Raw genomic sequence first — 27,835 nt, 5'->3', positions numbered from 1 at the left:
AGAATCTAATTAACCACTGGAGAAAGTTAGCACAGATTACAGAGAGTTGTCCACTTGAATTCCTTTTTCAAAGTAAGGGTTGAAGAACTTTGTTGTTGCTGTTTCTGTTGTTGTTTTCTCAGAAAGACTGAGGGAGGGAAGCCAGACCAACCAGCTATGATGGCTTTCCATCTGCTCAGATTACACTCATTTATTTGCTGTTGCTGTTGCCCTTAAAATAAGCAGAATATTTTATCACCCAGGACAATTAGAAGTAAAACATCCCTAATTTGTAGATTGAAATGAATAAAATTCCTTTCAAATGATTCTGAAACGTGGAATTCGAGGAGGACTTTCACATTTTCAGCCTTTTGTATTTTTTTTTCAGCCTTTGTATTGTAACTTTCACACTCCTGTGGTTTGGGAATGAACCCAAATGGGTATAACACCATGGAAGGTGTTTGCATATTTGGTTCATTTTAGCATTTGTATGCCAGGACTCTGAGATGCTGCATATAGGGTCATTGCTCACAGAAAATGAAATCTTGTAAAGCTGCTCAAAACCGATAACTGGAATAATAAACCAAACAAAAACATCTGTCGTGGCTCACAGATAACCTCCAGCAATGTTTAGCAACTGATAGCAACATCTCATAATTAGATACACAATCAGTGAATGAGTAATATATGTAATTCACTTTATTATCTGCTTAAAGGATTTGTATTATTTTATACAAACAACAGTACTTTTACAAAATGCCAGATTAGCTGTCCGGGAAATGTGCCTACTCATCTTCTGATTTGTAACCTACAACTATGAACTTTCTTCCTCTTTGTGGTGAGGCATCATCTGTGAGCAAACAAACCCAGCAGCCAGAGCTTGGCTTCAATCAAGGACCTGATCACTGAGGGACTCACAGGGCTCTGTAGCTGTCTGAGGACTGGCCCCAGAATCTGGCTGGTGGTTTTTCCCACTCCTCATGTCACTGGGACTGTCCTACTGCTTGTCTGTGGCTTCTCAATGGATCTTCTGGCCCAAACTGTGCTGTAGGCTTCTGGTTTTGGATGCTCAGGCTTGTTACTCATTACTGGTGTCTTGCCTAATGCCAAGATTTTGGCTCACCCTTTTGTTCAGTATCTCCTAGTTGTGACTCCAGGGCCTTCCTGCTGGCCATGTCCATCCTCAGATTTCTCTTGCCTGATCTGGTTCTGACTTGACCGTGATCTTGGCTACCACCTCACAGAATTACCTGATGCTTGGCCAAGCTTCTGGTCATGATCTATTTGCTCTTTATACTGGCACAGTGTTGTACCAGTAGGAGTCTTGGCTTGTTTAGGGCATGATATCTTGGTGTGTTTTTCTGTGTCTCCTGATGTCAGCTTTGACTTCAGTCACCTGCCTTAGGTTTCTCCATGAGTTCCTGCCCTGGTCTCACCATTTGTCCCCTTACAAGAGAAGAAATTGTACAAAAATCCACTGAAAATTCCCACGCTGAAAATGGAACCTGTGGAAAGTTTCCTTTTTCCTTACTTTTCCAAAACAAATATTGCATATTAGAAAGAGCAGAGACAAAAAAACCTTGTTCACCTTAGAGAAGACTCAGTGAGGGAGGATCTTACCCATGTGTATAAATATCTGATGGGGAGGAAGCAAAGAAGACAGAGCCAGAATCTTCTTAGTCATAATAATTGACAGGACAAGAAGGAATGGGAACAATTTCAATCAATGAAATCTAAACACAAGAAAAACCTTCTTTCAATGAGATGAACTCAAGAGGTCCCACACTGTCTCCTGTTTCTAACAAGGTAAAGGAGATAAAGCATGGTGGAGGTGTAATGACTTAAGGCTTTTTTGGTCTTGTAGTGAGTAAAGGTCTGTAGGGAGAGCTGAGAAACACAGAAAAGACTGCAGCAAGCAGAGGAGAACAAGTTGTTCACATGGCTTCTTATAGAAAAAAGTTGTTTTGGGAAAATTAAATGACAGCAAGTGAGATTTAGGACAGATTCTTTTTTTTTTTTTTTTTACAGCATGTAGGACAGAGAAAGACAGGAAGAAATTACCTGGAGAGGATGTATCTATTCCATCACTGAGGTTGCTGAAGTAGAAGTCAAAAATATCTCTGCCAAGGATGTATGAGACACATCCTTCTATAGTCTTTTCCTTTTCCTTTCCCTTTTAATTTTGTTGTCCCTTTTCCTTTTCCTTTTTTCTTGCCTTTTTTTTCCTCCTGTGTGAAGCATGTTTAAATGAACTGGCTTCCTCCAACTTGGTTTTGCAGTTCTTATGGGTTACATTTCATATTAGCAGGCTTAGCTGTTGTAAAATTGGTCAAATTGCTCAAGTACATTAACTACATTCTTCCTCACCAAATGTGTAAACCCTATTAATTGTTTTTGCATTCAGTGTCTGAAATGAGAACTGATAATATAATTTTTTCTATAGTGTTATTATAGATGTAGGATCTCATGCTTATTGTCACAGATGAAAGCTCTTATTGCAAATTAAAGCATGTGAGAAGGTTGCTATATATTGAAAATCAGCAATGGTTAAAAGAATTTTCTGCCCTCTTACTAATTTTTTTTTTTTCTTGTAAAAGTTATGATTCACCTGACCTTGTAGTTGAGTTAATTGACTCTTAGACTAACCTGCACTGGGGGATTCTTTTGTCTTGGAGTTTTATAAGGGCCTTTTTTGCAATCTATCCTGTTGTCAGAATTATAGACCAAGGAGCTGGCAGAATGCTCCCTGTAGGTACCAGGCATCCAGCAAAGTTCCACAGTATTGATCATCAGTTCAATTCAGCCTTGTGTGAAAGAAGAACATAAAACATTTCTGGGAACAGCAGCTCCTGCTCTTGGATCCCCAAGTAAAGCTGAACTTCTGAATGCAGATAATTTTTAGGTGAGGAAATAAGTTAAAACTGCTAAACAAAGTTTTTATTATTTAGGTAGCAATGCAGCTCTGTAAAAGATACAGGGACCAATGACTTCAGAAACAGCTTTTATCACATCTTCAAAGCAATGAGAGTGTCTTCAGATTTGCTTTTGGCATGAAACCCTTCTCTGTTGGGAACTTGCAGCTGGTTCCTCGGCAGCTTTAAAAATCAGTTGAGGATGGCAGGTAATGGCTCATTATGGCTTTCTGTCAGTTTAAATCTACCTGATGGGCTGTTTGTCAGCCTTGTGTGATGAGGTGTGGCCAGACTCACTGGGTTGTTTAGGTACCTAACTCCCAGTTATTTCTCTGGGTATTAAACATCTGAAAACCCTTTTTGAAATTAGGCTTGCATAATGATATTCCTGTTCCCAGCTCACAGCTGTCCAGAACCATAAAATTGTTAACTCTGGAAAAGCCCTATAAGATCACTGAGTCCAACTGTTATGCTACACTTCCATGTTCACCACTAAAGCATGTCCCCAGGTGCCACATCCACACTTTTTTGTGACCATTTCCAGGGATGACGAATCCACCACTTCTCTGAGTAGACTGTTCCAATACTTGACTACCTTTACAGTAGAATAATTTTTTCCTAACATCTAGTTTAAGGCAAGCCACTTTCCAGATCCTACTTCTGTTCACTTCCAGGTTCTCCTTCTGACTCTTCTTGTAGATTTGCTAACTTCCAGGCAACTGGGAACTCCCTGGTTAAAAAAATCTAGGTCCAAGAAGTGAGACAGCCTTGTCTGCTCTCCTAAAGGAAAGATTTCTTAAGGGAGCTAGTGGGAGCCTGGTTCAGTTTTCTTTTGTGTTGGTAGAATTCAGAGAGTCTCTGTCTCCCCAGAGGGAAAACCAGTTTATACTGGTGCATATCCTGCAGGGCCACTTTATACAGCAAAAGCCACATTAGTGGATAAAACCAGAGTGTTCTGAATTTATAACTTGGCTGAAAAGATGGGAAATTCAAATCACAGATTAAAATATGATCGAGTATTTTGGCATTAGGAAAGACTGGATCTCAACCTTTGCTGCAACTGCAAAACAGTATTATGGAAATTTAGAGGACTTTTTGCTTTTAATACAATTAAAGGCTTCTAGTTTTATGTGCCTTGGACCGTGCCAGTTTTTGCACAGTGATGGATTATGTTAAGTATTCATTAGGACCACGTTTCATAGTTTGTTCTTCATTAATTCCTGCCATTATGTTTTGTTTTTTATTGAGTGCTTATGCCTGACTGCTCAGATGTCCTGAAGCAAAGACATGATATTTATGAAGGGTTTATTTGGGAATGATCATAGGAGCAGGTTGGCTTGGGCATGAAGAACAATGTTAACTGTGACTCTTCAGGTGGGAAAAGAGATGGCTTAGAGGCATTACAAGCAAAGTTTGAAAAATCCTGGATGGCATAAAAGATAGAAAAAGAATAGGTTCATTGTGTTTTCCCTGATAAGAACTGAGTTAGGTCCTATACTAAGAGGAGAAGGCTCATTATGCAATGGGCAGCAGTGGGTGATTCCTTGTCAAAGGGATGTTGTGAATGTCATAAGTTTACCTGAGTTCAAGGGGAGGATGTGGAAGTCTCTATGAGATAAATCCATAAAAAGCTATTGATATAAAAATTGCATTAGTCTCTGAATTAGACTAATTAGACTAATTAGATTCCAAAGATCCAGAGGTATGAGAGTGATGTTTTTTGTGTTCATTCTCATTCTTAGGCATCCAGTAATGACTAGTAACAAAAAAAAAAAATAGTGATACTGGACTAGTTATCCCTTCTGTCCCACCCTGCATCCCCATGTTATGGCAGGTTTTTATGATGGAGTAGAGAAAAACAGAGCTGGATTTGGTTACTTGATGTGTTTGCTTATGTGCAGGGGTTGTGATGTCACACTGAGTAAATCTCTGCCTGATATGTTTGCAATGTTTGATTTGAGAAACTTCTGTTATCTGGGGCTACCAGCTAAGGAACAAAGACATGAGCTGTAGTGCCTGTTTTGGGGCAGACATTATAATATTTGTTGCTATAATTTGCTACATTTAGAGGCTTTTGGGTCTTCCTGCCCATTCTCAGAAGTCACAGGTCTCCAGTGCATCTGGAGCAGAACAGAATTATTTACAGGTTTCATGAACAGAAGCATGAAGTGAAAAACAACCTTTTTAATATGATGGATACTTAACTCCAGATTTCCATTATGTTTTAGCCAATTTGAGAACTTCACAATTGGAATGACGTAAGGGCTCCATAGAGACAGAATCTGGAGGACACAAGCTCATGTTCATCCCTCTTCAGGCTTCCAAAAAAAGCAGATTTTTTAGGAACTATAATGATACTTTTAGAAAGCATTGCTGGGACATGGAGAGAGTTTTAGAAGTTCTGCTCTTCACTGCTAAGCCTGATACATTGCTCTCTTTCCCCTCCCCGTGCCAGGGATGTATTTCCACAAGGCCTGCCTGATGAATATGCCTTTGTAACTACCTTCAAATTCCGGAAGGCTTCCAGGAAGGAAGACTGGTATATCTGGCAGATTATTGACAAGTACGGCATACCACAGGTAAGAGGTTCTTTTACAGCCAGCAGGAACAGCCTTTTTTTTTTTTTTCTGCCATAAGCCAGTTTTCTTGTCTTAACCTCCCACTCCTTTTTCTTGTGAACTGGTAAAAAATCCTCTTACTTTTTCAGTGGGGTTTGTTGCAAATATTTTACCTTTAGTTCAAACCCCGAAGAAATGTTTGTGCATACCTTGGTTGTTATTAGGATGCAGATAAATGTGTTAGTTGGAAAGGGGGAGAGAAAAATACCATCCTTGCTTTTGAAACTACTGTTGGGTTTTCAGTTGTTTTGTTCAGATAGTTCTGCTTAGGGAAAATATTTTGCCTTTTTGGAAAAAGGTCGTCACATGGATGTACTACAGAGCAGTGAGTTATGTCAGGTTTTGCACAGCCTTCTCGGTGACTTGTTAATGCATTATGGGTTCCTGCTCTGGGTGTGGGTGTGACATCTGTTGTAGTTCCAAAACTCTGAGTCCTGGCTGCTGCACAATAACTTTTTTTCAAGTACTCTCAGGTTCTCAGAAAAAAATACTATAAATACATGTACTAAAGGGCTGTCTGTCCCTACACAACAAGTTTTTAGCAGCTTGGTAGAGTTTAGGGTTTTGAGGGTGCTTGAGAAGGGAGTGATTTGGATGGGCTGTACATTTTTCTGCTCACCACCAAATATAGTGGTGATGGCATTACTCAGGACTCTAAGATGGTCTGTCAGCATGGGCTCTCATAGTTGTGTAATTCAGTATTGCTGCTTTGGGACTGGTGTTTGAAAGGATTTTGGGAACTATCAGTGAAAAATAGGTGCAGTTTGAAGAAGTAGATAACTGGGTTCGAGACAGTGGTAAAAGGTGTATTTGAAAGTTATAATCAGCTGCAGCTTCCTTAAATGAAATGTGATTTACTGTGCCACATACATTCCTAGTTGCTACAGAGAATGTGTCTATCACTCGGTATTTCTTGCAGGAAGTTAAAAACTTGAACTGCTTAGGTGTGGAGAGAGAAAAACACTCAATATTTCCAGTAATAATTTCAAAAGTGCCTTAAATTATGATGCCAGAAGTGCCTTAGAGCCCCATGAGCCTTGTTTCATGTGGAGCTGGCCATGGTTTGGCTGCTCCCTTGCAGACCTGCACAGCTTACAGATGCAGACACTCCTGAGGCAACATTGATCCAAACTGGCATTCCCAGCACAGTGCTCAGCTGCACGGAGAAGTTGGGCTCCTCACATCACACACAGCTCAGTGCCAAGGTGGCCCTGCAGCTTGTGGACACACCATTTCTGGCTCTGCCTGCTCCATTCCCTGCTGCTTGCTGGTAACTGCCTGACTTTGGTAAAAGAAGACACCAGTTTGTAAATTAACTCAAAGTTGCATGTCTTCAAAAACCTTTTCTTGCCTGCTCTGTAGCTTGCAGTACAGAGGATGGAGTGTAGTTTTCTGTTCAAAGCACCTGAAATAAAGTGTGGGCAGTGCCACAGTTCAGCAGACTGGTTTCATATGAGGTATTTTTCCATATCCCATGCGACAACTGAGGACATGAGATGGGAGTAAAGAGCCTGCTGGGAAGCAGTGGAGGAGTATATGGGGTAGAGGGATCCAAACCAGGTCCAGCTTTGGGGAGATGCCTTTGGGGAGGGACCTGTACCACCACCCAGCCATGGCAGCAAGGTGGCCTGTGCTGAAACCATGGCAAGGGTTGTACTCACAGGAGAAGGCTTTAGCTGGTCATGGGTCTGCCCTGAAGCCTGGGGAGCCCCATCTCATTTACCAGCACAAATGTAGGCTCCTTTTCCATATCTCCCACAAAATTCCATCCTCTGCTCATCGCTTTCTCACCACAGCCTGTGCCATCCTCAGCTTTGGGGTGTGGGTGATGATGGAATGCAGTCAGGAGGAAGGAGAAGGCTTTCTTGCTCAGCAAACCCCTGCTGTTGGCTTCCAGGTGTCGATCCGGCTGGACGGGGAGAACAAGGCTGTGGAGTACAACGCCGTGGGGCTCACCAAGGACGCCGTCAGGGTGGTCTTCCGAAACGCGCGGGTCAGCGACCTGTTCGACCGCAGCTGGCACAAAATTGCCCTCAGCATCCAGTCCAAGGCTGTCTCGCTGTACATAGACTGCAAGCTGGTGCAGGTGCTGCCCATTGAAGACAGGGAGAACATTGACATTCAAGGAAAGACTGTGATTGGCAAACGCTTGTATGACAGTGTCCCCATTGATGTAAGTACTGCGCTTGCTGATTAGAGCTGGGAAAGGTTCAGCTTTGGGTTTGCAACCTGTGAATGAGGGGGGTTATGCTGTAATTGACCCTTTTCTTGAGGCAGCATTGCTGAAATGTTACCAGTGTTACATAGCTAAGACAGATTGGCACCTTGTGATGTACAGGACTTGCTGTGTTTTTATGTGAGAGTGTATCTCCCAAATAGGGATTAAAAATGAGAAATTTATTTAATCTTTCTGTCTAGTCAAAGAATGTGCTACAGTTAGAAGCAGAGACAAAATTGTTCACAAATACCAAAATGGGTACTGACCTACATAGAAAAGTCTTCATCTGATCTTGGCATTATGAATGTTTCCACAGGTAATAGAAAGAGATGGGGGGGGGGGGAAAGGAAGCTTTTTAACTCAAGAGAGTTGAGATATATTCTCCATTCCTCAGATATTAAATGACCCTTAGTACAAATGAACCAAAGTCAAGACACACAGGCTGATTGTCCAGCAGCAGTGTTACCCTGGTATAATTTATGTGTGATAGTTTGGTATTTCAGACTTGTATAATCTTTCTTGGCTGTGCAAAATGGATTGGACGTGCATATCAAATGTGTTCATAACATTTCTCACGCAGGAATAAATGGTCAGAAGAGCAAGGCACAACAGGAGGAAAACAGACCTTGTGTCTAGATGAAATTCTAGGAAGGATAGACGTGGCCAGGATATGTCTTCTCAGACAGAAGTTTGGCCAGAACACGGGGATTTGCATGAAAACCTGCACCAGAATTTGAATGGGCATTTTCAGGGTCTTATTATCTCGGCTCCTGTAGCATGCTGAGGTATTGGTCTATTATTGATAGGGAGAGATAGAGATTGACTACAGGATCCATAGAACTGCTCTAAAGTTTGCACCATCTGGTTTTTTTTGTGTTTGCCTGCGCTGTTTGTGTCCAAGTAAAAGGACACAGGGTCTTTAATAATTCACTGTGTCTGAGACTGCTGCCTCCCTTTGTCTCCCAGTTTGATCTTCAGAGGATGGTGATTTACTGTGACTCCCGGCACGCCGAGCTGGAGACCTGCTGTGACATTCCCTCTGGACCTGTAAGCTCCTTTTTGTCATTTATTCATTTTCAAATGAACACTTTTCACTGAAATCTATTACATAAACCAGGGAATATGTGGCAGTGTGGGATTATAATTTTTGTTTAATAAGGGTGATTGAAACCTCACTGTGTAATTGGCAGTGTAGCAGCTCCAGAGTAGGGCCACTGCAGAGGGATGAGTATGAGGAATTTGAAGTTTCCAAGTTCCTCTTTCCTTGTCAAACTGTCAGGGGAAACAAAACCCTGAAGTGATGACAGAACAACAGAAATGCAGCATGAAATATTCAACATGTTTCCCACTGGTTTTATTTGGAAACATCTAAAAACAGTGCCAGTTGCAGCTTATTTTCCTGTGCCCAACTCTCACTAGAAACTTCCACCCTCCTTTCACTCTTCTTCCTTCAGTCTTGGTTAAAGAGGTTCATTGTTCATTTTGCCACATTTTCCCCTATTGCTTGGATGAATGGCTTTTGTGGGATTTCATTCCTCAAGAGGACGCATTTGGCTGTGTGTTACACAGTGATGCCTGTGGGATTTGTCTAAAGTGGGTGGAAGGGGAAACTTTCCAGCATGAAAGGCTTGGTCCTGACCTTGGGTGTCTGGGTGCAGTGCCAGGTCACGGTCCTGACGGAAGCACCTCCCCTGGAAGTGAGGCCCACTGTTGGCAGCGAGCAAGTTGGACATCTCAAGATTTTTAACTGCTCCTGTCCTCCTGGACAAAAGGTGAGTGCTAAGATGAGTGTGTTTCATTTGGGATGTCTATAGAGGTAAAGGAAGTTTCCTAATTCAGTGATTCTAGTCATGCTGGTAGTCCTGGTGACAACACTGAAACAAAGTGATTATTCTTATCTAGCTCAGTTATGTGTATCCTCCTTGAAATAAAATAAAACAGATTATGAAGGTAAATGTGGCCACATTGAAAAGAAAATCTCGTGGCTTTTAAAAGCATTATCTTCTCTGCTTAAACCTGAAAACATTTTTGTTGTCCTTCTGTCCTCCTAGGATCAGGCACCTTGCTTGAATATAAAATAAGAAGTTTGATTAATCATGTCTTTTTTGTCTTAGGGAGAGAGGGGTCCACTTGGCTTTGAAGGTCCCAAAGGTCAAAAGGTCAGTAATATGTGCTAGTTCATTTGGTTAATAAAAACAGCAACAGTGAAACAATTTCAGAGTAAATTGAGGATTTGAAGATTTTGAGAAATGAGAGTCAATTTAGTATACAATTAAGTTCAGACAGTTTTGGATGAGCCTGGGACTGCAGACGTTTTTTGTGATCTTTTATCTTTATTTTATACTTGCATTTAGGCTTCTCTTTTGCTGCTTTATGTCATTCTTAGAGAAAATGTGTTGCAAAATCCTTTCCTGCAGCTTCTAAACTGGCATTTTTGCAAGTTACTGTTATTCACCAGGTCATGCACAGCTTCCACGGCAGGTCACCTGGAAACAGAGGTGCTGCTGCCATGCTGTGCCTTTCTCAGCAGTAGTACATGTGCATAGTTTAGGTAGCAGCCTTCCAGTCACACTTCAGAAAGTTTCTTGAGACTAGGGGTAAAGGATCAGTCACAATCTTTTATCCTTAGCAAGACTGCCTGAGTCATGATGTTAAATATAGGCCACTTCCCTCAGTACTCTTCTTCCTAGATAAAAGGGTAGGAGAGTGGTTGTGATGTCTGCTTCGAGTTTCACAGAGTGCAGCCTTTGTATTACCCTGCCTGTTCTGCATGTCTCTCTGATATACACGTGTGTGCATTCAGCATAAACATATTTTCCTTCTGTGCCTGGTTAAAGAGAGAGCTGTGAGGCAATAGACTTAGAGGGAGCACTTGTACAGGAGAAAAACAGAGAGTCACAACATGGCTGGAGAGATGAAAGTTGGTGGTTCCCAGTTTTACTATCTGTGAACAGATGTTTAGGGGAAAAGTCATATTCAAAACTATTTCCATCTGAATCACTTCTGCAAACTGAGTCACTGTATTTATACCTGTTTGGTGAATAACTGAGTTGCATCCCACCAAAAGTCACTCAGCTATTATGAAAGACTGTGGGAGGGGAAAGGAATAATCTCTGGGTTTTGCAGGGTCAAGCATCTTCAAAGATGTGCTGTCTTTTGGCAAAGCTTGGTCTGCCGTCTGCAGAGAGAAGTTTTGGAGATAAGAATATGCCTTTTGGAGGGTGGGATGAAAGAACATGGGCTTATTACTGCTCAAATGTGCCTGTGAAGACAAAGGTTCCTTATGCCTCCATGTATATATAAATAAGAGCTTTCTATTTTAATCCATGACAGCTTAAATAGTGATGGGCTATTTTAAGGAACAGCAAAGCCGTGACTGTTGTGAGGAGGTTGCAGAAAAGACAATGGTGATAATGATAAAAGGGCCCTGCAGCAAGATCCCATTGTCATCCCCTGCTTTGCCAAGGTCTGTGTGCTGCTGAGGGTGTCTCAGTGTGTCACATGGGTCACTGCTGGGGTGGTGGAATACAGAGGAATGTGTCTACAAGCACAGCATCAGCAGGTTTTCTGGAACAGACTCCAAAAGGACTGCCCCACTCCTGCTGAAGTGGTTTGAGACTTGTACATAGACAAGGCAGGACTGTGTCACCGTCTCAAGGACCTGGGGATGATGCCATTTAAATATGGTATGTGACAAAAATTTAGTATAAATGTGATGATTTGAGACAAATTATTTAGCTTCTCTATCTGCTAAATAAGGTGAGTGGTAGGTTTTTCTCCCAGCTTGCAAAGATGTTGAGATTCAATAACATATACCGCTCTTGACAGCAGTTCTTCCATCGCTATTGCCACGGACCAGCTTGTCACAGTCCTTGCTCCATGTTCAAGAATGAATTTTAGCTCTCCTCCTCTCTCCCTGCAACATTACTGAGCTACCCAGGCTAAAATCCTGCCCTTGGCAAGGAATTCAGTGCTTATTTGCAGCTTGCCAACATTACCACCTGGTATTTATTAGAGAAAGATGAAGATAATGTGATTCTGATCTTCTCCAGGCTTTCAAAGGCTTGGAGAAACAGGAGAGCTGGCAGGTATCAAAAAAGCAGAAAAAATTTCTGTGAGATAAACACCTCTGCCTCAATGGCCCACACTGCCGAAGTGAGGGTAATGCATGGAGACACAGTTGATGTGTTTTGGAATGAGATATGGTAAAGGATCGTCTTGGGAAACAGTTAGGCAGGAAATAGCTGTGGCAGAACTGGCTAATATGTCTGAAACTGGGTCTTATTGATAAGTTTTAGATGCCAATGACAACCCAGTCTGATTTATTTTCCTTCCACAGTCCCTCTGCAGGCTGTGTTGTTTGCATGCAGCCAGGATGGCTGGATGGGGCACTGGGCTGATGATCAACAGGCTGCTTCTCTCTTCCAGCACTGCTATTGATCCAAGTGTAGACAAAATCCTTGCTCTGTGAGATGGGTTTTTGTCCACAAAGAAATTACAATTCTTACCTGCCATTGTGAAGTTTGTGAAGTCCAGTTTATTAGACAAGCTCTAGCAGGATGTATCTTTTCCTCCAAATTAGGAAGGCTTTATACCTTCAGTGACTTAAAAGAGATGGTCACATAAAATTTTTGGTGAATTTTTACCACAGCCTTCTTAAATGACCCAGACATAATTTTTGTATATATGCTACTTACTCTGTGAGTTTTCTTTCTTTCAGCAAAAAACAAAGCAGAATGGATAAAGAAAGAAACTTTCACATTTACTGTGCTTTCAAAAGCATTTCTTCACCTGGGGAAAAGAAAGGATGATCCTGGCAAATGTTTTCAGTTCCTGGTGCTGCTAAGAACTTTTTTTTTTTTTTTTTTGAGGGGGCATAGATCAGGATAAATTTGATAGAGACATAAAGTTAAATCCTGCTGTGGTCCATGTGGGGAGATTTGGGGAGAGCAGGGGTCATAAGACTTATTAATACTGTGCTGCTGGAGAGTCCTGCTCCAGGTCTGAGACTTTTTCAGCTTGACATTAAGTCTGTACTAAAGTCACAGTGCACAAAAAGGTGAGCACATTGCACTTATAAGTGAGAGATGGGGGGCTCAGCACAGCACGTTTCTGGTTGGTACATTTTGGGTGAGAATCAGGGCAGAGGTGTGTGGGCAGAGCCCTCTGCTCCCCAGCAGCTCCCAGTGCTAGAGGAATTGAAGGAACTGGTGGCAGCACAGCACATAGCCTTCAACTAGTCCAAGTAGTGGATATATCCTCTGCTGGTCCTACCTGTAGTTTTGAGACTGCAGAGCAGTGTGTGAAAATGATTTACAGATATTTTTAATGTGTTTGCTGGGTTTGGCACCACCTTAAGTTCTGTATCTGATAAATATTTATGAAACTTTGGATCTTCTTTGATTTTTTTTATCCCTTTTACCCCTGTCCTTTTTAGGAGAAAAGTGAAGAAAAAGTTTTGTTTGGTTTTTGATCAACCATTTTTCTCTTCTCCTCCCTATGTATGTCCTTCTCCAGTTATAACTTTTCCAGCCATCATAAGTTGTATCTTTCCAATTGTCTCTTTTCTATGTTACTTTCCCTCTCTCCCATTGGAGCAAGCAGGAATAATGCCTGTGTGTGTTGCACACTTGTGAGAGGGAAGAGAAAGGTTAGCTGATACTGAAAATTTAGTGTGACGGAAAACTAGAGGTTTGGATTACAAAAAAAAAGAGCTCCAAAATCTTAACAATATTTTCAGATTAGTTTTTGCACATTTTTGGCATGTACCCTCTAGGTCTTCTGCAAAGCACCTTTGCAAATATTTCCTCTCTTAATAAAAAATAAGGGCTTTTGAAGTACTTCACAGGAGAAAACTCTCTGCCTTGGCAGTGCTCTCCAGAGGCTTCTACCAGTATTTTCATATGAAAAATAAAAGAGAAAATCAATCTGAAAACTTGGATGTTTTCAAGACATGCAATTAGGTACACCCAGTCCCTAGGGCAGAAGCTGAAATCTTGGCTGTAGAGACTGGTGGGACCAAAAGTGTCCATTATTTCAGTCAAACCCTTATTGCATCACTTTCCTTCTATGTCTAAGAAAGGAATGAATTAACTATGTGATATTAACACATTTTCTATTTCAAGGGAGAAAGAGGCATCCCAGGGCTTCCTGGACTCCGAGGAGAAAAAGGAGAGTCAGTAAGTAAGAAATACCCAATGATTTTGCTAAAGGAGATGAAAATGTAAGTAGTTGTTTTCTCCTTCATAGTGAGAACCTGCTCACAGCATTGTGTGCCCTGGTCAAAGCTGTTCCCTCAGCTGGACCTGAATCCCAGGAGGAACCTGATCTTCCTGGCACTCACTGGCCTCTCTTGGAGAGGGACAAATGGAGGTTTCATCCCTGGGTACAGCTGATAACTGACTTAATACTGACCTTCTAATTAAATATGTTAACTTAGATGCACTGGATTCCCACAGCTGCATGTCTGCTGGGGGACAATATGAGGCAACTGAACAAAAAGAAGATGCAAATCTCTCTTAACTTTTTACATTCAGATGACCAAGACACAGCCTCCCCCAGCTGTAATTAATGCAAATGCCAGGCTGAGATTTTAAGGCAAAAAAAATCTTTAACCCTATGTAAAATTCATTCCAGTAAGCATTATCGGCAACTTTGCTTTTGGAAATGTAACATCATGCTCTTCCATGAATAAAAAATAAGATGTTTTTCTGGCTGCAGTAGGAGAATTTGGGACAAGTTTTTAGTTTAATTTGTCACTGAATTATTATCAAGGAATTATGCCCAAAGAAAATTGCTTTCCCTATAGTAGTTTTGAAGTGACTTGTATGTCTGTATATAAAGAGAGATAGATCTTGGATGCATATCAAGGAAAACATGAAATATGTATTTTTAGTGTTGTTTGATATCCTTGTTTTCAAATTTACATTTTCCTCTCTCTTTTTTTTCTAGGGCAAAGCCTATGGCATAGGAGAAAAAGGAGAAAAGGTAAGATCGAATCCTTCACTGGCCCAACAAATGAGTTGCTTCTCAGAGGTTGCTTTTGGAGTGCATAGGATACAAGATATGTGACACAGTTGGATCTTTGTTGGGAACCTTTATGTCTCCTGCAGAAAGCTTTTGAGTGTTCATTGCTTTCTCCCCTTCGTTTTCTTTGTGCATTGAGCATGGAAAATCTGATCAAATTGAAATCATAATCTTTTCTTTCTGTAAGCAGCAGTGAGTTTGTGGAGGATAATGCACAAAAGAAATTGGCCAGAAGGATGAAAAACAGAAAGAAAGCATAATTTTGAGTTTATTGAATTTTTCAGCAGGATTAAATTTGGCTTATGGAAGTCTGTCATAGTCTTTCTTCCAATTGGATCTTTTCATTAATAACCTGAATGAAAAAAGCTGGAATATTTTTTTACTTCAAATATTAGGCAGGACAGAGTAATAAGACTTGGAGGTTAAAACTGAGGATACGGAATAACCACTGAACATTTCTATGTTATCTATTTTGGAAAACTCTTTCATTGGTGATCAACAGTGAGAAACAAGTAGCAGGACTGGATTAATTTGTATTTTAAAAATATGGTGATTTCAAGGCAATTTTGGCTACAAACTTTCCATTCTGCAACAACAACAAAAAAAAAGAGTCTCTATGCCTAGACTTCAGAAAAAATAGCTCTTTGTGTCTGTAGCTCTGTATCACACCTCAATGAGGGTGCTTTCCTTATGATCAAAATGAAATTTCAAGTTGCAAGGAACAATGGAAAAAGATTGACAGGATAGGAGACAAACATATTAAGAAAGAAGTCAAGGTTCATATTGAAAATGAGATTAAGAATCTGTTGAGATGTTTTTCAGGGAATTTGTGGCTACTCAATCGCTCAGAGAATTTCAAACAATATTGGATTATGATTGGAAAGGAAGAATGCTGCACTAGAGAGAACATGGCATTTATGCCCATTGCAGCTTCTCATTTGCTCTTTCAATGGTTATGATATATTGATTGTATATAGTGGTAATTCATCATGTGAAATTACAATCGAAATGCCAGTTGCTCATGGCAGGAAATTTTATTGAGCCAGGCTAGAAACATGGGGGCCATAAAAACCACGTCTCTGCATTCATTTTCCTGCAGTCCTCCCACTGACAGACACTATTTAGCCTTTGAGACTCAGGATTCAGCCTTTGGAAACCAGCTCGTGTTTGGCAGGTGGTGAGAGCCAGCAGTGTGGTGGGAAACATGATGTTTATGGTATTAGTTGTGCTGTAGTTGAAGCAAGTTCTTGTTTTCTTATGTTTTGAACTCTGCAGAAAAATATCATTCCATCTGTATTACTTTCATGCATAGACAAATAGGTTTGCAGGTCTGGAGGGAGAAAAGTAGAGCAATGTCACAGTGCATGCAGAACTTCTTCAGCTAGAGTAGCCAAACAGCATTGAGTGCCCAAAGAAATGTGTGGGCTTGGAGGATGCTGAGTTTATGGTCAGCTTGTTGTGTTTATTTGGTACCTCTGCAGCTGATGCAGCTTGTTCTCATCTATGCAGGGAGGGTTTATGGGACCCAGGGTGTTTGTGCCCCATGTGCACCCAATGGCTCAGTGTCAGTGCTGTTGCTGATGCAGGGCAAAGATTTATCAGCTGTATGTTGCTGGCTTGATTAAAAAGAGAGACACAGGATATAGAATCATAAAATCATAGACTATCTCAGGTTGGAAGGAATCCAAAATTTGGTCATCTAATTCAACGCTCTGCTCCTTCTGGGACTACTTAAACTAAATTGTGTAACTAAGAGCACAATCCACATACTTGAGCTCTGACAGGCTTAGTGCTGCTGTGACCATGTCCCTGCACAGTCTATTTCAGTGCCCAAGAAATAGCCACAGAGAGCAGGGCTGCAAGTGCCTGCAATGCCAGTTACCATCAAAGTAGAACAACCCATGAAATTAAAACCTTCCCAGAGAGGAGAACACCTGGAAGGAGAGAATTCATGTGTTTTGTTTGCCTGCTGCACCGCAATGGCTGCATGAGCAGGAATTCTTGTTTCTTTCTCACTTTGGCTGTGACAGGCCAAATTTATTTCCTTGATTTATATGGGTATAAGCCAGTGCTGGAAAGTTGGATCAGAGATGCTGGACTTTAGTAACAGCTGCAGTCTGTGTGGTTGTTGCCATGCATGTGCTGTGGGATCCTTTAAAAGGATGAGGCTCACCTCCTAAATGTTGGTGGAACAAAGTGGTCTCACCTTTGAAATGACCGAGATGACAAGATTAAAATCACCCCCTTATTATAGTCTTGCTCTCCAGCTGTGCCATTGCCAAACACCTGTCAGACCGTGCTGTTGCCAAGTACAGTTTGTATGGCATTTATGTGAGGTCTGAGGCATTTGTCAAGGGAAAATACTGTGCTTTTCCAGAAGGACAGGAGAGGTACTGGCCTTGCTTCTTCAGGTCATCACCTTTGTTATATCACCAAGTTAAAGCCCAAAGGATGCTTGTATTAGCATATATAACATGTCAAGCACATCATTAGTGGCAAACCCCAAGATAATAGCAGCTGTGGCTGAAAACCTAATTCATGTTGACATGAGGACTTCTGTAACTTTTAAATCCAGGAAACTCACTGTGATGGTTCAAGCAGCAGCCTGGCATGTTCTGCCAGGCCCAAATAGCTCAGAATGATGGAGGATGTCTTTTTTGTACAGAAACATGCCTATGCAGCCAAGTTATTGTGCACAGATACAAAAAAAAAAAAAAAAGAAAATACCATAATGCATCTACAGGTGCCCTTGTAAACCACTTTCAAATGGATGTCCTGGAGAGATGTGATTCACCTATTGCTGCTCCGTATTGGATCTTAAATTTCCATTGTTGACTGTCATCTTTCAGCCCTTGGAGTTCTTAATCCCTTTCACATTAGATGTAGTCTGTCATATTTCTGCTCATAAATCTATCTCCCTTTACAGTGTGTTCATTCACTTTTGCAAATGCTTCTGTTGTTGAACTGATTATATGTGGGTAAATATCAAATTCTGTAACCTCACCACCATGAAAGGGAATGCTTTAGCTTTACTCTGGAGGTTATTCAAGTGGCTATCTGCTAAACCAAACGGCCTGATCCTGGAAGGGTTATAACTCACATCTCACATCTCTATTGATTCAAGAGGAGCAGGGGCAGAAGAGGAGTGAGGGCAGCAGGATCAGCTGGAGAGCATTTTTGAGGTTCAAAGCAAAAGGGGGTTTCAGTAACTCGATCAAAGTCAGAGAATTCATGTCTGACAAGGGAGGTTCTGTAGAGCATGAGGTCTGCATTCCTGGGGCACAGCCATCCACATCACAAGCCAGCCCTTCTAATGTCTCCATGCAAAATTTAACTGGGAGGCTCTCAAAAACTTATGCCTTTGTCTTGCAAAGGACTTAGCATTATGCAGTGGTGCTGAGAAACCCTTCCAGCATCCCAAAGGCCAAGAGCAGTGAAAAGGTTCTGCAGGCAGGAAGGGAAAATGACTTGGAAATGTCATGACTTTAGGGGGAGTAAGACACAAATCTGTCAAACTTTGAGTGGTATGGAGATATTAGTGGGAAAATATTTTTCACTCTTTCTTCTGTTGTAAAACTGAAGGGAAGGCAAACCAAGCTACCTGATAGCAAGCTTAAAATGAACAAAATGAAGTTGCTTTTCATCCAGCAGGTATTGAAACATCTCTTTGTAGACTGTTCTGGAGGTTGAAATTTTGTGTTTGAAACAGTGCTCATGAGTTAATTAGAGAGAGACATCTGTAAATCTCTAGTGAGTACAAAGACATTCTCTGCTTCAGGATGTCAGTGGAGCTCTGTAAAATGTAATTGGTGACAGGACAGAAGTCTCCCTTCTGACCTTTGAGAAATCTCCCCTGGGGAGAACTGAGGCAGATGGGCCAGGAGCTCACCGCACCTTTGTCTTGACTGCTGGTAGCTGTTCTTAGACTTTTGTACAGCTCTTAAATATTCCTAACACCTTCGTTGCCCAGAAAGGGAGAGAAATTTCCATAGTTTGTTCGGGGCCTAAACCAACACTATTCACACCTGTTGAAGAAGAGTAGGAAGCATGAAAAAGGTGTCATGAAACAAATGGATCAAGTGATCACTACTATGATTTTTCCAAAAGAAACCAATTAATCAGAGGAGAAAACGCTAACCATGAGTACCCATCTTTTGCACGGGTGGTGGAGGAAGGTTTCATTATGTTTTGCCCTGGGACTTCACTCACAAATGCGTTTCCAAGAGTATCCAGGCTTTCCTTTTGGGCTTTATCTGTTTTCCTTCATGCTAATAACCACACAGGCAGCAATGAATATGAGAAACACCTTTAGTAGATAAAGTCTATATTCTCCTGGCAATTTTTTTTCATGGTAATGACTCTGATAAAAATGCAGAAGGACTATTATAGTATTTCTAAGGAGAATAAAATCTCAGAAGTGGCTTGGCTTATTAGAGATGTAGTGACTGCAAGGCCAATCATAGAAAAGAAAAGCAGACAGATAGTTCAGGCTCTGGGCTAGACTGTAGGACATGCAGGCTTGGAACTTGGCTCTAATGACCTTGAGCAGAGCAACTAGTCTTTGTTCCCCCCAAATTAAGCTGAAGAGCCTTTTTCCCTTCATATCTTGCCTGCTAGATCCTTCTAACAGAGGCTTTGCTTCCCCTTCCCTTCTCTTTCAATTTGGAGTTATTGCCATTCTTAGGGCTCCTGGAAAAGCTGTGGAAATCTGCTCTGTTAGATACAGTGTCTCCACACACAGCCCCGTGCTCTGTCTGCCTGGAGGAAGCTGAATATACCAAAGGCCTGACCTGAAAGCCCTGTTGCTTTTTTACCCCTGTGCTGTGCTGTCAGCAGGACTTACCAAATTAGCACAAGCACTGTGCCTTTAGATCAGGGCTGGCCAGCATCCAGCAACTTGGGACACAAGAAAATTAGTGCAGTTCTGCCTGCAAAAAGTGCTGCAGGCTGGTTCAATGGAGAAAGAGAGCTTTCACCTGTGTATTTTTAAGGGATGCATTTTGGGACCAGGAGGATGGTGTGTGATTTACTGGCAGGTAAAGCTCACACTGGCAGGTAAGGCTCAGGCTAGCAATGATTTTAGATCCAAGGGACAGAGGTGAAAGCTTGAAAACAGCTTCAGTACAAAGGAGGGGAAGCAACCAGCTTGAACTTCTAATAGCAGGATGTGTTGTCTGAGCTCTTAAATGATATGTGGCCTAAGCTTACATGAACCAAGAAATAGTCTTTATTCCAGCAACTTCCGAGTAAAGATGATTATCACTTCAGGAGATATGTGTCCTTTTCATTGCTGAAATGGTGAGCCCAGTGCAGGGAAGATGCTCCAGTGAGGTTACAGACCTTGCTTGGGCTGCTGTGGTGTTCAGGTAGTGTCACCAAGTCCCCAAACTCACAAATGCCACCCAGTTTACCAGGATTGGAGAGCTGAAGGGTTTCCCCAGGGAGGCTAAGGCAGAAGCAGGCTGTAGGAGCCTTGGTACATCAGCATCTGTGCTGGCTCCTTCAGTGAGCACTTCTTGACAGTAACAAAATGGGAAAACATCTCCAAGCTAAGAGATAATATTGAGTTGAAATTTGAAGACAAAACAAAACCCCAATGCCCCGTCACTGATGTTCCCTGGAGACAGTGGCTATGGAAACGTCCTCAGGGTTGAGTTCTCTTGTTCTTAGTGCCCAGGTCTTCTCATTTTATTGCAGAATAAAAGGTAATATGAGTAAAAGTGACCTGGTAAGGCAAAGTGAAAGCACAATCTGCAGGGATTTTTTTAATATATGTTTTGAGTTTGTTTTTGGTTTGGTTGGGTTTATTTTGGGGGTTTTTTTGTGCTCGAACTGTTGTTTGGCTCAGGAACTATTCTTAGCTATTGAGTGCTGGTTAAGAGCACTTAACCTCTCAGTCCAGCACTTAAGCATCTGTATAATAATACCTCATCTACTTCATAAGGCTATCATGCAGTTCACTGGAGCTTTTCATATCTGTGATTTCTTGTCAGAATCTTCATATCAAAAGATGAGTTCTAGTAATGTTACTATCTGCCTTACTCAGTGTGTTCTGAATCCTCTTGTGTATGTGGCCAGTTTTGGTTTGCATGCTGAGTATTTTTGTGTCCCCTTAACTGTAGTTAAAGCACATTATGCAGAGCTAAATAACCATGGTTTGATGGCGTTCTTTTTCTTAACCATAATTAGAGGGTTTTAGATAAATTCTGTGGGTTTCTGTGACCCAGAATAACAGCTGCAGATTGCAATAAACAGCTCAAAGTCAGCTCACATACTTATTGTGATTGTGACAGCTTAATTCTCAGCAGTGTAAGAGTACTAGGAACTTGGTTCCCTTTTTTTTCCCTTTACATAAACTTAAAAAACATGTATTTCTTTTCAGCATTGCCCCCTGACTGGCAGGTACATTGCTGGTATGCAATGACATCTACTGGCAGCCAGAAGTTTGCAAAGTCTCCAGCACTTGTTTCTTTAAAAGATTTCTCTGCCAAGATCCACTGGCAGTGAGGAAAGGAAGCGTGTGAGAGAGATTTGCCAGCTCCATGTTTCTTCCAAAAATAAACTGGGAGGGTGTCTTGATTCTGTAATTGATAAATCTTGTTGGAATGCAGGATGCTCCTGAGAGTGATGCTGTAGTGGATAGGTATGGATTATCTGCTTGTAAGGTGGGAAATAAAACAGCTTTTCCAGCAGTCTGGAGCACACCCTCTGAAGTGCAGCTTATAGCCTAACAAATTGCAGACAGCTGAAGCCTCACACAAAGCAAGTTACTATCACTGGTCCATCAGAGGTATCCTAAGCATTCCCTGCCCTTCTCCCTGCTGGTTAATCTCTCTAGTCAAGCAGATGGGTTTTCCCCTTTCCATTGATCAGAGCTCTTGCTGGGCTGTTCTTGGTTTTGTGATGGCTGAGAAGGTGCAGTTGCTTTGTTCATGGGTTCCCTGGAGAGGCAGGTAAGGGCAGCTGAGACAGGGCAGCACTGGATTTTATGCTGTTCTTGACTTGCTCAAGTGCAACTCTGGACACCTTTAATTTCCTGTTCTGGGTCTCTCACCCTTTTTCTTAAGCACTACCTTGAGATTTTGTGTCTCCCAAAGCCCACAAGGCCTTCTGTCTGTGGCATTGGCAGGAAGATGGTGTTTTGGGTCTCAGACACTGCTGAGTACAAAATGTACTCATATTACTAAGTGCCAGATGAGGAAAATGTGAGGATTTTTCATGACAAAAGTTTGCTTTCCTGCTGAAGCAGTGTATGGACCCTTATTGGTTGTTATTTCAAGGATATCTGATACATTTGGTGTTGGGAGTAGGTTTGGGTCTCCAGAGACTGGGGTTTTTTTCTGTCCTTGTCACTGGCTCCAAAGAAGATCTTGACCAGAGCTTTTCCCCTTCCTGTAGCTCAGTGTCAAAGTAAAATGGGAAGAAGGATCATGACCTTTGTCATAACCTCTGAGATGAAAAAAAACCTAGGGAGCAGCACCACTTCATAAAGAAACAGCATAAAATAAAAAAAATAGTTTGGGTTGGAAGTGACTTTAAAGATCATCTAGTTCCAACCCCTGTGTCTGGCTGGATCAAAGAGATTTATAGCTTTGGCAAAGACTTGACTGAGCAGCCTCAGGTGTGTTTGGCAGTGAACAGCAGTGCATCACTGCAAGTTATAAGTAGGTGGTGATAACACTTTAGGCAAAGGCTCTCTTCATTTTGGGTGTGACATTTATAGAGAGGTGTGGAGAAATATTGCTCTAAAAGAGCAATGAGAAGAATGATCAGTGATTTGGCAAATTTAATCAGCAGGGAGAGATTTAAAGCGAGGAACTCTTCAAGGAGGAGAGGAATCATGGGCTGGATGATGCTGTTAATCCTGAGGAAAAGCTCTGTACATATTTCAGGGAGGCACCAGAAGATAGACTAAGAGGTGAATGTGGAATACCAGTAGCAGGAGATCTTAAGAGCAGATCAACAGCAGAGTTTGGAGTGCTCTGACACATTACTTCTCTGCTCTAATGAGCTCTTCTTGGAGCCACTGAAATTATTGAGGGGTATGTGGAGATCTGAAGCATCAGAAGCTTCCCAGAAGCAGAGAAAATTGATTTTATAGATCATTCTTGCAAGAAAAAGTATCAACCAGTATGTGTCAAATCATCCACAAGACCAAAACCATTTTCTATGTACTTTTTATAGATGAAAGGACTTTAATTTATCAATGCCATGATACATGACTGGAATATTTTTCTGTTTCAATGAACACTTCCCTCTGGTACTTGGCAAGCTGTTTGTCTGGTCCTGAGTGATGTCAGGTGCTGGCGAGGAGCATCAACTTGTGCTTCAAGGCAAAGAAGTTTCTGGAGCATAGTTATGTTTTTCATATTTTAAGGTTTCTAGGAAATGTGTCTTTAATTGAAGACCCTCTTGCCCAACCATGCAAACAAGAAAAAATGAACTTTTGGAATCTATTAGTCCTACTTCTGCAAACCCAACTCACTGTAGTCCAGTATATTTGTCAGGTTATTCCTCTATGCAGTGGGATAATAGTATTACTGATTGTTTCCAATTATATTTTCCCTCCTATTGATTATGTTCAATCACAAATAGCTCTGCAAACTCTTGACTGTTTCTTAATTTGAGCATTTCAGCAATTGTTGAACAGGAGTATTTCAAACAGAAGAGCTCCCTCTTGTACTCCCCTGTGCTCTCTGCTGCAGAGGTGCTTCCTTTAGTTACATTCTCCACTTGGCTCAGCCTGGGTTGAAGATGAAGCAGAAATTCAGGAGCTGTCAGGGGTGTCTGACGACCCCAGTCTCTCAGCAATCATCTGCTTAGGGAGTGAAGCACTGTCATGGTGGGAAAGCAAATAATATGAAGCTGATGGGCAGGATTCCAGGCACCAGTGAAAACTTTGAAGTCTTAGGATGTTTCTGTGTTATTCTAAACTCTACACTGACCTTGATGACTGTAGAGCTGTGCCACATGAGTGAGCTGTAAAGCATCTTTTCTCCTGCAGTACCAAACTTATAGGTGACAAATTATGTGTCAAATTAGCCACAACCCAGCTGTTACTTTACCTATTTGTATGAAAATTTGGAGTATCAGGTTTCTTGAGAGAAAAATATCCATTGGAATCTCTGAAAAATGGGGCATCTTCTCCCTCCAGAAGAACCGTGATCATAAAATGAAGGATCAGAAGGACCCTTCTGGTCTCATGTCGGGAAGGGGTGGGGGGGAGGTGGTTCATGTCATTCATTATAAGATTCAAGGGTTTAGAGAGCTTTTGAAAATGAATATCTCCTGGGAAAGTACCTTTTGGGAACAATTGAAGTCTATGTAATGGATTAAATAAAATCTTTTATACATTTGAAATAGAAAACCCACAAATAGCTATCATTTAAACAGTTGTTTGCACTGAGCTGGATTTCCTGATAGTCCTGCAGAGCCTATGACTTCTACTGGCCCCTGTGTATCATATCCACATTACCATTCTGTTTATTAAATCAGAATAGAAAATGAAGACCAAAAACAGATTTCCTTCATTTCTTCCTTCTTTTTGACTTCAGCAAAGTCCAAGTTGAGATGAATGTTTTATTTTATGTGGAATCAGAAGATAAGGCAAGCTTTGGTGTCAAATTTGCCAAGACATTAACAGGGCTTTAGGATTATTAAGGGAATAGAATCCTGTATCTGGGGACTGGAGAATGGCTGTCATTTGTGCTGCCTGTCTGGTCAGCAGCTTTTAAAAATGGAGCTAGGTGACATATATTGACTGCAGCTCTGCCTCTCAGTTGATCTGCAGATCATCCCTGGCTTTTAATGAAGCCCTGGCCTATGCCCTGCCTCTATAAGAAAAAAAAAAAAAAAAACCAAAACAAAAGAAACCCCCAAAAACCCCAAAAAAACCCAAAAAACCCCACACAACCCCACAACCCCGCAAAAAATACCCACCTCAAAATTTACAGTATATTTCAATAAAATATTTATTATGTCATTGATTTGTTCCTTTGAATGGAGAAACCCTGAAAAGAAAGATATTGCATTCTTCCAGACTCTTGGAAGTGTTCTAAGACATCTGAACCTGAAGACCCCACTCAACATCTCTTTTATCCTCCCACTTCATGAGACTCATCAAACACTGCTAACAATTCAGTGTGTAACCATGGATCAGCAGTAGGACAGCTACCCATCATCTCTTCATTTATTCTTCATGAACATCAAGCTGCCAAAGTAGATGCATAGATGCAGGCCAAAAAGCCAGGAGAAATAATAAATTTATGGTTAAGGCACTGACCTGGGTCACTGGAAATCTGGAGTGAGTTTCTGTCTTTGCCCCAGACTCTGGGACCTTTTGTCTGTCCCCTCCTGTGTTGTACCTCCAACTGATCACCCTTGTGAGGTGAGAGCAATATTGCAGTTGCTGTAACCCCCTTCTCATTTCACAGGAATGCTGTGAAGTTAAATAACAAAGGAGAGAGGGGGGTATTAATGGTGAAGTGCCACCATTCCACAGTTCAGTTTTACTTCTGTTTCCATTTCATCTTGCCCAGTTGTTTTGTTTCTCTTCAAGTCTTGCCATTATGTCTCCTCCTTTGGCTCTAGACCCCCTGACACCCCCCTCCCCACCAGTGTCTCTGAATTTGACAAGCAAATGAGAATCTAACCATGTGTTTTGGACTGGCTTTTCCCCTTTTTTTTTTTTTTTTTATTTTTGTTTTGTTTAGCTTGCTCTATTTTCATTAACCTAGGCCACAACCCAGAGTTGCAAGTAAAATATGTGATTATAGGCCACAGCTGTTCTCAAGTTAGAAGAAATATTTGTAAACTTGGCAGCTGCTTGAGGAGCTTCAAATGGAGGAAAGAAAACCATTTAAATTTGAGTGGCTTCCTTAAAAACATCACTGAGGAATTTTTCCTTTATGTGCTTCTGATGTCTCTCTTGGATCAGGTAATACTGAATTGTTCTATCTCTACATCTCTCCTTATACCTGCAGATTCCTACCTTCTCTATTTTAGGTCTCTTCAGAAAAAAAAAATATTATGAGGTTGGATATGGCAAAATCTGTGCACTAGTTTTTCCCACTCTGGTGAAATAAATCATCTAGCAATTAAGGTTATTTTTTCTGTAATTTCATCATGATCTCCACTCAGACATAGCAGGATCTACATGGGATGTTGTACTGGTTTTTGGCTGGGGTGGAGTTAATTTTCTTCATGGTGGCTGGTATGGGGCTGTGTTTTGGATTTGCGTTGATAATACAGAGATGTTTTTGTTATTGCTGAGCAGGGCCCACACAGAGCAAAGGCCTTTTCTGTGGTCTTCAAGGCAGCCAGGACAAGGGTGAGAGACAGAGAAATCTTGACTCCATGTTTCAGAAGGCTGCTTTATTATATTATGATATATATTATATAAAAATGCCACACTAAAACTATACTAAAAGAACAGAGAGAAAGATGCATCAGAAGGCGAGACAGGAATAGAAAGGAATGAATAACAAAGGCTTGTGACTGACCAGAGCGTCTGAGCCAGCTGCATCCTTGATTGGTTATTAAGTAGAAACAGCTAACATGGACCAATCAAGGAAGCACCTGTTGCATTCCACACTAGCAGATAATAATTGTTTACATTTTGAAGCTGAGGCCTCTCAGCTTCTCAGGAGAAGAAAATCCTGACAAAAGGATTTTCATAAAATATCATGGCTACACTTTTCTGCTTTTCGTATGGCCACATTGGGGAGGAAATTTGGGGTGTTGGGAAGAGACACAGCCAGAACAGGTGACCCAAACTGACCAAAGGGATATTCCAGATCACATGACATCAAGCTCAGTGTACAAAGCGAGGGGAGGAAGGAGAAAGGGGAGACATTTGCAGTGATGGTGTTTTTCTTCCCAAGTAACCATTACCTGTGATGGGGCCCTGCTCTCCTGGAGATGGCAGAACACCTGCCTGCCCGTGGGCAGCAGGGAATTTTCCCCTGTTTTGATTTGGTTGTGTGCTTGGCATTTCCTTCGGTCCATTGAGTTTGGACAACCCATGTGCCCACATGAGCCCTGCTCTGAGAGTCCCTGGAAGAACAGAAGCAGTGGTTACCTCTTGCTTTGTATCCACTGTGGGGTTCTGAATGCTTCCATTTAAAAGCAAGTACAAAGAAATTCAAAATTCTATCCTTTTTACTGAATTCTGGTTAAACTTTTTGTTTTCAGTATGGCTCAGAAAGCCTTCTTAATTTTCTTTCTTGCAGAATTGTTATCAGCTCTTTCAGGAATGAACGATGGAGTTTTCAGCGTGACTTTTCTAGTGCTGAATCCTCAGAGCTTGCAGTGTTTCATTTTTTAAGAACTTCCTAAGCCAAGTATATTTGTTACTGCAAATGCCATATTTGTTACTGCAAAATACCTCATAGGTACCACTACCTGCACATTCAAGTTTTTCCTCCACAAAACTATTGACCAAAAAAGCAAAAGGCCACCTCATCTAAAGTGTAAAACTACTCCAGAAAATACAGGCTAAACCTAAGGGAAGATGCCTTAGAAGCTATAGTCAGTTCCCCTCTTTATCAGTAGCCTCTTCTTCTTTTGCTGGTGCTTCTTATTTCCCAAGTCCTTGTAACCTTCCTATTCTGGTCCTGGTGCTTCTCCAGAAAAGGACAGCCTTTGAATTTCAGGTATTCATAAAATAGATGGGTGACAATAGGATTGCATGGCATAAACAGCTATGTGTGGTTTACATGTCACCACCTGATTCCTGTCGTGTTGAAGCTGGGAGTGCAGCCAGTCTGGGAATACAGGATTATTTTAATCCCTCTCAGTGGCACAACCAGGTTTGGCCTTTGTGCAAAGAATGTGATGGACTTTGGTTCCCCAGGGCTCAATGCCAGCTGCCAGAGCCGACCTGTTGTCCCAGTGTGTTTCATCCCGGAGCATTTGCAGACAGTGTCTGCCTGGCAGTTATTCCACTGCCCTGTGCTCTCTGCCTCTGCTCTTTCTTTTTCATATTTACACTATGCTTGCAATTTTAAATGGTCAAGCAAATGGAACAGACTGCCCAGGGAAGTTAAGGAATCACTGTCCCTGGAAGTGTTGAAAAAACATGC

The 27,835-nt window shown here is 41.5% G+C and overlaps 1 protein-coding gene across 1 annotated transcript in view; it reads left to right on the top strand.

Annotated features, from left to right (window-relative positions):
* The window catches only part of COL22A1 (collagen type XXII alpha 1 chain), a 229,239-nt gene that overhangs the window by 84,751 nt on the left and 116,653 nt on the right, over positions 1 to 27,835 (top strand). Inside the window, exons 6-12 of the mRNA XM_038129913.1 lie at positions 5,347 to 5,470; positions 7,407 to 7,682; positions 8,694 to 8,774; positions 9,386 to 9,499; positions 9,842 to 9,886; positions 13,853 to 13,906; positions 14,679 to 14,714. Of these exons, the coding sequence (XP_037985841.1) occupies positions 5,347 to 5,470; positions 7,407 to 7,682; positions 8,694 to 8,774; positions 9,386 to 9,499; positions 9,842 to 9,886; positions 13,853 to 13,906; positions 14,679 to 14,714 (730 nt within the window). The remainder of the gene's footprint in view (positions 1 to 5,346; positions 5,471 to 7,406; positions 7,683 to 8,693; positions 8,775 to 9,385; positions 9,500 to 9,841; positions 9,887 to 13,852; positions 13,907 to 14,678; positions 14,715 to 27,835) is intronic.

The sequence above is a fragment of the Motacilla alba genome, chromosome 2 (genome assembly GCF_015832195.1).
Source record: "Motacilla alba alba isolate MOTALB_02 chromosome 2, Motacilla_alba_V1.0_pri, whole genome shotgun sequence".
Classification (NCBI taxonomy): domain Eukaryota; kingdom Metazoa; phylum Chordata; class Aves; order Passeriformes; family Motacillidae; genus Motacilla; species Motacilla alba.
This window is presented reverse-complemented; position numbering and strand designations above follow the sequence as displayed.